The sequence below is a fragment of the Sinohyriopsis cumingii genome, chromosome 6 (genome assembly GCF_028554795.1).
Source record: "Sinohyriopsis cumingii isolate HCF-2022 chromosome 6, ASM2855479v2, whole genome shotgun sequence".
NCBI lineage: Eukaryota > Metazoa > Mollusca > Bivalvia > Unionida > Unionidae > Sinohyriopsis > Sinohyriopsis cumingii.
This window is the reverse complement of record NC_142966.1, coordinates 135611151-135621083: the sequence shown is the minus strand read 5'-3', so window position 1 is coordinate 135621083 and position 9933 is coordinate 135611151. Positions and strand designations below refer to the sequence as shown.

The 9933-nt window shown below is 35.4% G+C and overlaps 1 protein-coding gene across 1 annotated transcript; it reads right to left on the bottom strand.

The window, feature by feature from the left end:
* Positions 1-2987: 2987 nt before the first annotated feature.
* LOC149798055 (heat shock 70 kDa protein 12A-like) lies at positions 2988-5786 on the bottom strand. Its single transcript, XM_089960530.1, has 3 exons — positions 5620-5786; positions 5090-5240; positions 2988-4578 (listed from the first exon to the last, which is right to left on the bottom strand). The coding sequence occupies exons 1-3, from the start codon at positions 5638-5640 to the stop codon at positions 3515-3517; spliced, it is 1236 nt and encodes a 411-aa protein (XP_089816656.1). The 5' UTR covers positions 5641-5786; the 3' UTR covers positions 2988-3514.
* Between the last annotated feature and the right edge of the window lie 4147 nt (positions 5787-9933).

Below are 9933 nucleotides of genomic sequence, written 5' to 3'. Positions count from 1 at the left end.
ATAATTCTATAAATTTGCTTTGTAGCTTATGACTACAATAACAATGAAATATACGGGATATAATTTGCGCCTACATAAATTTACATAAAATAACAGATGTCGTTATGGCTCATCAATTTCAAGGTCAATACAAATATTTTCCAGTATCAGCAACAAAGCTGAAATAAACTGGTTGACACGTAATAGAGATTAAAGGTTGAATTCATGTAGAAACAGCCATTTAAAGTTTCGCAAACATAACCGTTTCTTCTGTTTTATTTGTTTGTCTTGTCTATTTTTTGTATTTGCCTTTGAAAAAGACTCATTAAAGGGTCAAAAGTGCTCGGAGTAGCTAGATACTAGTTTCACACTGTTCGTTGTCAGTTTATTGCATTTATCTTAATCATACACACACACACACACATATATATATATATATATATATATATATATATATATATATATATATATATATATATATATATATATATATATATTATACAGACAGATAGATCTCTCGCTCTGATATACTGTCTTTATTGACATTTACTTTGCATGAGTCCAGCGTTCATATTTATCAACGTATTGTGTTAAACGATATTTTCCCCTTACTTTGTACCCCATATCGGGCGGATCGAAGGCAGCGAATGTATCGGGATATACAATTGTCAGAAACGAATTGCGATGCGAGACAAGGTCGCATCCTGGGGACATGTTGGCTGGTGGCTCAGTCCGTGCCCCTTTCCTCCCTTCCACTCAAGAAATAAATTAACTTGAAACAGCTGGAAGGTCAACTTCCTGTACAGTAATGTGGTTAATATTACACATTGTAAACGCTTAAACTACCGGAGCTACTCTCCCCGGGCCCCTACAGAGGGTTTAGTCGAGGAGACACAGCGCCTTCTATTTTACACCCCATCCACCCAACCTAAACAATATATCTGGATCTGCCCCTGTAAGCGATAAGTGGATCTCCTGAAGCATATTACCTGTCTGAAAGAATTAAAATATACAGAAGATCAAATACGGATGGGTCATAAGAGGTTCGGTGGAGATTTTTGGTCCGAATTTCTAATCTTAAATTTTCAGCCTTGCCTGAATAGTTTGTTTCTTGATTACCGGTCATTATAAGAAAGTTTAACATGATAATGCTAACAGTTCATACGAGAACAAAATGGAGAATGCGCTATTTTTATTTACTTCTATGGTTATATATATTCAATAGATTTTGGTAATTTGTTTTGTTGTTTTTGAAAATCGGTGTTGGGAAGATATTTATCTTACGAAGTAATTATACAGTTAGCAGGTACAGACGTTACACTGAATTTTATTCACGGGGACTTTAAGGTAGCCAGAGTTTGTTTCGTCATTTGGCCTCTGTACAAAGTCTTTATACAAAAATATCTCCGAATGTTCATCTGTATATGTTCTCATCTGTAAATGCCAGATAATTTTCCAGATAAACTCTGTTTTGCGCATATGTATGTACTGCTTGTTTCGTTGTATTAGATGCATATATATTGATTGTCAATGTGAAGTAAGAAAAAAGCCCGTACAGGCGTGAAATCAGAGTCTCTGAAAAGTTTGTTAAATAGTTAGACTGGAGAAACGTGTTATAATGTTCGTGCGTCTTAGAATTATTTTGTGACAGCATATGTCATTTTGATGTCCTCGGAGATAAAGGGATAAACCGACCTCTATAAAATGGTACGCAGTGTTTCATTTTTATGTTATCCGTTCCATGTTGATGTGAACTTAAAACTGAATTAGGGTACTCTTTCTCCCTCACTGTCATCCTGTAGACACAAAGACTGCACTATTGCATAGTATAAAAAAGATAAGATAGGTATTTCATTCCTTACAAAGCTTATATATGATTGGTCAGATTAGCGCCACGTGTCCCCATTTCCATGCTTGCTTTGTAACAAGGAGCAAAAGGTCATTTAGTAGTCTATGCGAAGAAGAAGCCGGGGCATTGAATGTAGATATATTTCGCAGATATTTTAAACGGAACATAATATATGGCTGACCACTCAGCCTAGAAATCAGATCTTGGAAGCTCTCAAGGTAATGCAAAAGTCATCATGTATTATAGAAAAGGTGCATTCAATTATTGGGGCGTGATACAAACTGTATACATATTTTCCTTTCCGTTATTTTTACATGACAAGTTGACTTGGTGATTAGAGTCTCAAGCGAGTTCTTCAAGAACAATGTCACGATTTGACCGCAGCGGCATGGAGTGATAATACTTTTGATTCGCCCGTGTCAAGAGACATAAAAAATTGGTTGTATTGCCAGAAGATCACATTTGTTTTCCTTGGTTTCAAACTCATGGATGTGAGCTACATATTAACACTGTCCTGGATGACTTACGTTGATGTTCCGTTTCTGACGACAGTTTACAGTTTTATGCCATAAACGACATCTAAAAGGCATACAATGGAATATGAACACTAACAATTATATTTGTGTTTGACTTAAACCTGATTTGGTAATAACATTTTCCTCTGCAATGTGTGAGATAAATTGGATGATGAGCTAATATTGATAATAATTTACAGAATTAACAACATTGAACAATTTGAAATGGTCATAGAATCCCAATATAATTGGACACGTAGCATTGTTGTTTAATTTTAATCAAGTTTCCTATACGATTTATTAGAGTAATATATATCGAATCTTTCCTTAAAAAATACAAATGCAATCTGACTGCCAATTTTGAATACAATTTATTTTCAAACAAACTTATTTGTATGCCTTGCATCGAGATGGAATGTTTTAGGTCGTATAATGGGTGCTTATTTTAGTAATTACATCTGTTTACATGTTTAGACAGACAGACAGACAGACAGACAGATAGATAGATAGATAGATAGATAGATAGATAGATAGATAGTCCTGTATCGGATATTTAGAAAACGAAGGATTCACTTGAAGCGATTGTTGTTTTCGCAGACAAGATGGTTTGGTAGACACTTATTTTACCTCTTAAATCCGATTATTTTGTATAATTCTCAGCAGCTTGCAAACTTTAATTACGGAAGTCCTTACTAGTTAGTAAATATGTACATTTTGATACATTTAACCATTAATATACAGAGTAAAACGTAACAATTTATTTCCATGACAAATAATAGACAAGTTCGTGCAATTTGGCTGTTAACTCTTGTGTCTCAAATGCATCAAAAATGGAAGGTGACCTTCCGATTGGTAAGTCGATTCGTCTAATATATGCAAATTAGACTAAAGTTACGACATAAACACAAATGATGGTGAAGTTCAACACCTTTATGCAGTTCAACTAGCAAGCCCTGTATTATACTATCACAAGTAAAATGTGTACTAATAATCATTCTTTCTATAAAATAATAACGATAATGACTTTGGCATATGCACACAATTACACTTTGAATATCCTTCTGCATCTGTCTACTAGTAGTATGTAGGTATAAATATATGTAATATGGTAAAGTTTAACAAGTATATATTTTAAATCATACAAACAACTTCTATCTGTGTTAGTCACGTTTTATCCAAGAAAATCCATTGTACCTTTTGTCGTTTTTCCCGTACGTTTTTCTATCGCGTTTGTTACAATTTCAGTGCCACCAAATGTCATGGAAACAATGACGCTTCTTTCATCTCTTGGAACACTCTTGTCTAGAATATCGACCGTCACCCTTCCAAGCTTCACACAACCCTCGTCCGTCACGTACATAGGTGATTTTTGAGTTGATGCATATATATCAAATCCTAAGGCTACTTGATCTTCCCTAACCGGAGTGTAGGTTTGTTCTTCTGTGGTTTCATCTATCGAAATAGTCTGGCCAACTTCGACATACTTTGAAAAAATATCTTTACAGTACGGTCGATTTTCATACTCTGTCCTTTTCCTAACATCGTGTATTTTATCATCAAATTTGTGTGACGTGCCAACACCGTAGGTATATTTGCTGACACGTTGTGCAATGGAGAACGGGCTGTGACCGAAAACAACAGCTCCCTTAAGGACTATCAGGCCAGCTTCAGGTGGTACCACAACCTTGACATCGGGAAAATTAGACTTAATTGCGCCTTGAAGCATCTTTGACTCGGAGAAACCGCCGACCATTAAAATACTGGAAATTCCTCGTATTCTATCATCTTTTATCATCTCCTTCAAATGCGAAACTGTGCTTTGAATAACGTCGCCAAATAAATTTTTCATCACCGAAGCATCTATACGAAGTTTGTCACCTGACAGAACCATCCTGTCGGCGTACCTAGTCTGTTTGATGGCATGACGAAGGTCTTCTTCTGTTTCATCTTCAAAAAGCTCTTTCAAAGACGATGGAAGACGAATTGTGACTCTATTATTGTTTTCTGGAGCGATATCTCTCTTTTTTACTTCAAAATCTCTTAGCATGTCAATGTAATCTTCTTTCCTCTCACTCTGAAAGCGCTGGAAGACAGGATTCCCAACAAGGCTAATGATGAGTTGCTTGTAGGCCTCATCAACTTTAGTCCCACCCCAAGCCCCACCGCTAGCTTTGTAAATTTCTTTAAGGTTTCCCCCAGGCAGCACTTCGTGCACAGTGATATCGACAGTTCCACCTGAAGAAATAGAGAGTTTACATTTATATAAATATTAAAGAATTCCTATATGTAGTTACTATATGTGTCGGCTAACATATTTGAAATACTGGAATGATTTAAAGATGTGATGTATTATATCAATTTAACTAACATATATATAGTGTGTGTGTGATTTGGACTTTTTAAAGTACCTTTAACAATTGTTCAGTCATATCGCTACGATGTCTGCAGTGTAGCAGTTTATACTATCATATATAGTGTAATTATATTATAAATGATCCTCTCGGTTTTGGTTTTCTTGTTTGTGTATCATAAGTATTTACAGTGGTCATGAGGTATTAGTCTTCATTGCCTTATCAAGCAGTTTCTCGTGTATGATGTGATACTAAAATGCCGAAGATTCTCCTATTTATCAGAGCGTTGAACACTTTTCAGCAACATATACGAGAAGAATGATATTTTAGAATGACTTCAACGAACTAGTTCCAGCATCTAGCACCAAGTACTGAAAATGACTGCAATTAACTACCTCCAGCATCTAGCACCAAGTACTTTGAGCCAGCCTTAAATGAAGCCAGTCCACCTCCCTCGTTCATTTTCTCCACTGGAAGAAGGCGGCAAAATATGGAAGCTGTTTCTGGTTCAAGTGCGATCCTCAGATTTATGCTCTGAATTCCTGCCTGACAAAAGAGTTATATAAAAGTTTTTATTCAATTGTTGCAATAAAAAGCATAAACTACATCGTTATATTTCAAGGCCTTGACCTCTGTCCACTAAAATAGAGTAATTTTGCTTTCATGAGCGCATAAAATAGTACACACCTATAACTCTGAAGAAAGGCATACTATTATTAATATTACCTTTACAGTTATTTCCATGAATGGCTACATTGCTATAAAAATCAGCCATTCAGTTAAATGAAACCAGATGAACATGTTAGTTTGGCTTGCGTAATGTTTATAAAAACACGATATTTGCATAATAGTTTAATTATTATAAATTTCATAGAAACAAAAGGCAAACTATATCTTAATTAGTAAGGTGAATATCCGAACTTACCTCAGCAGCAGCCTCCCTCATGAACTGTTTAGCTGCATCGTTCCAAATGGCTGGAACCGTCAACACCTACGTGATCTCATCTTCTTTAATGTGACCACTGGCTAGTCGATCTCTTATGGTCTCTAACATGTCCTCCTTGAGGTATTTGATGACCAACGAAAAGACAGTCATTGCTGGCAAGGATTTTTTTGTTTCGTCTTCCAGGTGAACATTCCTATCAAAAGTCTAAAGAGATTATTGGATGAGGTACATTTTGAATAAACCGTCAATCACACGGCCGAAACATTTATACTAAATACGCTCGGAATTAAATTGAGACAAAACTGAACTGTCTTTATAATGTTATGTACTTGCAGACCGGCACCAAAAGGAATTCTGATAGCTACTCAAAATATAAATGGACTTATAAGCTATTCCAGACTCAATATGAGTCACTGGGTTCGTTTTGGCCATTAGTCGCTACGAACAAATACTAGTTACCAGCAAAACTGAAATAAATATTATGTTGTAAATGCAGTCTTAACTGTTCGCCCGCTTTCCTCACCAGCCGAGGATGCTTACATATAACGCTCTTTACTCCTATGGGATAAGCTATTCATTGTATACAACGGTACAACTCTGTCGTTTTACCACTTGCATCATATCTACCCTATTATTTTGTTGTCAACGCATTTTTCAATTTCGCCTTTTAACAGTAATATGACATAGGTATAGTATATGCTTACTGACCTAGTTTGAAACTTCATTAGACGTACTATGACATTTTACCGATAGTTTCTTCTTAGCATACTTTTTTATTGAATTATATTGCACACATCTAATGTTGTGCAACACACACACACGCGCGCGCGCGCACACACACACACACACACACACACGACTTAATTACAATATCTCGTTTTCATTATGTAGGCGAAGAAAACTAACCCCATTCAGCTTTCTGAATTTATAATATTAAGCTTCGTCTTCGTATTATTCGTTGACATGGTTAATTTAGTTATATGGAAAAAGGCCCTTTTCGAATGTGGTTTCAGTACATTTCGGTTTTGAAGAGCATCTGTTTTTGAATGGTGCTACGCCTATTATGCGCCTAGGTTTTACTATACCGAAATGGAAGCGTTGGTATAACATCACATAGCTGGAGTGTGGTCTCCAAATAATAAACATGATTGTTTTCAGCAGCTTCTAAAATTTGTAGCTTTTTGTACGCAAAATGAAAAATACTTGCAAGGTAATTGACGACTATGTTAAACGTTTTGTCTCTAAATGTAAAACATACGAATGCATCATTTATTTGTAGTAGCATCAGTAGAAGTACGAATAGTACTTGTATAGTGTCTTACCATTTTCCCATGCAGCATCATCTTGAAGCGACTAAATAAGTACCATTTCTTATATTCCGAGCTGTTTTCATGTGATGCTAACTCCGCATATTTGGTTTCAGCTTCATATCCAAAGGCTTCCAGTGTCTTGCCATCTGGTTTTATCAAAACTGTCGTAGGGGCCTTCAGAGAGATGTGTTGTCCCCCAATCCACTGTCTGCCATTGATTTTTGTAGGATCTGCGTCATATTCATGTTTAAACGAGAACGCCCATCCTGAATAGGTTGTTCCGAAATCTATTGCTGCCACTATAAGGCTAGTGCTTGATGACTAGAAATATTACAAAAGTGCAAGTTCGTGTATTTATTTGTGATCGTGTCAATAAAGATAGAGGTCAAAACATTGTCATCACCAATATCGGCACATCCCGCCGCTGCTGAGTTTAAACCCAGTACAATCATCAATTATTATCATCATCCTTGTCGACGTTTACTTGACAAGACTAAATGCAAATGATTAGGATCAAAGTACAATAACGAAAAGAACTGCAGACATTCATTTTGTGAGATAAGGAAAGAAAATACTGAATCGCCTGTTAATGCTATTACATAAAACTATAACGGGAAAAGTAAGCAAAAAAACTAAAACGATTAATTACTAAGTGTGACACTCATCGAGATACTTGTGAATAAAATTTGCGTTTTTGTACATATATTTTTAATTTAAATAAATTTTTTTAGAGCTTTGATCATCCACGATCTTATTGTTATATTAAACCTGAAGCATTATTTTACTGTGGAGATCTACAAAGACAACATCCTTTTAATGGTCTCTAGTATTGTGGTGTTGTATATCATGCTTCATGTATTCATGAACGTTATTGTTCTTAGCGTTGACCATATGTGAATCTGTATATTTTAGTAGCATGTTTACTTTAACGACGAATTTCGATTTCAATACGTGATAAAAGAATTATTTACGTTGGTCAGGTAATAAACTCAAACAAGGTGAAGCTCCATGTTTTCGGTTTTACAAGTATGATATTTCTGCATATTACATATCATCTTACATGACTGATTTGGCGTTCTATATATATAACACCTAAAACTTCACATCCAGCCTGGAACTACGTTTACAACTTGAAATGGTCCATATGAAAACTATCGCTATTCAAAAATGTCAGTACACATTTATGCTATTAAGAAAGGCATTCGTATTATGTGAAATAATGGGGATGATGAGGATTATTATGTGAAATAATGGGGATAATGAGGATTATGGGGATAATGAGGATTTTGTGGATAATGATGAATACCGTAAGTAGCCACGAGCAGAACGGTATTAACGATAACTTAGAGTGCACTGTGGTTAGCAACAATAGTTTGGACAGAATATTTGACATTGAGTTATCAGATGAGACTGGCGTCCAAACAGAGAGAGAGAGAGAGAGAGAGAGAGAGAGAGAGAGAGAGAGAGAGTACTTTGCCACTGGAAAATTGTACTGACACTTTAGACAATCCAGACAAAGTTAAAAAGACTGAGGGAGTCACGATTCGAAGCATTCTCCCATTTTCGGAGGAAATTTCACCCCATGCTTAATTAGACACTTAAAGTAGTGCCTATCTGGTTATTTTAATGAAACTGGATAGTTTGTAGTATGATCCAATTATCTTAATATTATAACACAACTGTAGACAGATAATTAAGGTACAGTAACTATGCCAATATCATTTAAATTTTATTGAGTTTGCCAATTGTGCCTATGACGGTACAAAAATGTCATATTTAACCAACTGTTCTGAATTGTGTTTCTTCCTGTTTTTTTAGGTACCAAATACTATTTTGCCAAGCTGTAACACTTCGCAAATGATGTAATAATTATTTCGTCGCTCCATATAATCTTTTTATTTGATCATTCCACACATTTGACAAAATACGAATATCTTTTAATATGTTAAAGATCTGTTTAGATCATTGATGTATCTATTTCATGTTCAGACCATTCATTTGGAACCTTTTTCAAACCTAAACATTTTCACAAGAAATATCAGTTCAATTTCATAATTTTACACGATTACTAACATAATAGTATGGTTCAGCTTTCTGAGATTTCTGGTGCCTTGTGTTTTTTGTTGCTGTGATTATTGAATGCTCTTATAAATAATGGTATTTCCTCTTTGCTCCATTTACACATAAACCTACCATTACCAGTGGCTCTCAAGAAACAAGCCTCTACCTTTAGTCTTCCGTTGACTTTGATTGCCATGTATGCTTATTCCTCACATACGGATAACGTAGGTATCCTCTTTTCCATGCATGAGTCAGTTCGTTGTCGTTCACACTGCTCCATTAGACCATATTTACATTAAGGGTGTTAGTTTTCAACAATCCAGTTTATAATTCACACACCAGCCATTCCGTATGAGAGTTGATTACTATCTTGCCCAAATATGTTTTTACACTTATTTCTTTTTGTAGCCTGTTTTAAGATATTTATGATTCGTAAACAAGTATCAACTCTGTCAGAGAAACTACGCCCTGAACATTTGTATTTGAAAGTCAAATTACATAAGTAACACTGGACAACAAATTTTTACAAAAGTCATGTTACTGAAATAAAATTAGTCAATTCTTATCAATTTTTATGTGCTGAACACGAATATGACAGTCAAATTGCAAAATTGGCTCTAGTTTTTTTGTAATCTGCAAGAAATTAATGTTTACATAACGAAATGCATTCCAATAGTAAAAGGTCAACTGTAATAGCCTACCTATAAAAAATCAAGTCATTGACTACATCTTAGATTTCTTCGCCTGTCTCTTGTACAGCTGTTCGGGAGCATCTCTGAGGAGTGTCCAGCAGTAGTCAGCCAGCATTGTAGTGGACCATTTTCCCTGGTATCTTTGTTCCATTGTTGCGATATCTTGATGAAAACGTTCGCCGTGTTCATCACTAACAATACCACAGTTGCTAGGAAAGAAATCCAAATGG

What these genes read in the sequence shown, in the direction of transcription:
- LOC149798055 (XM_089960530.1), bottom strand. Translation starts at nt 5,640, where the DNA reads ATGAGGGAGGCTGCTGCTGAG. An exon ending in TGAGGGAGGCTGCTGCTGAG is followed by an intron (nt 5,241 to 5,619) that starts GTAAGTTCGGAT and finishes CTCTTTTGTCAG; the next exon opens with GCAGGAATTCAGAGCATAAA. An exon ending in CTTGGTGCTAGATGCTGGAG is followed by an intron (nt 4,579 to 5,089) that starts GTAGTTAATTGC and finishes CTATTTCTTCAG; the next exon opens with GTGGAACTGTCGATATCACT.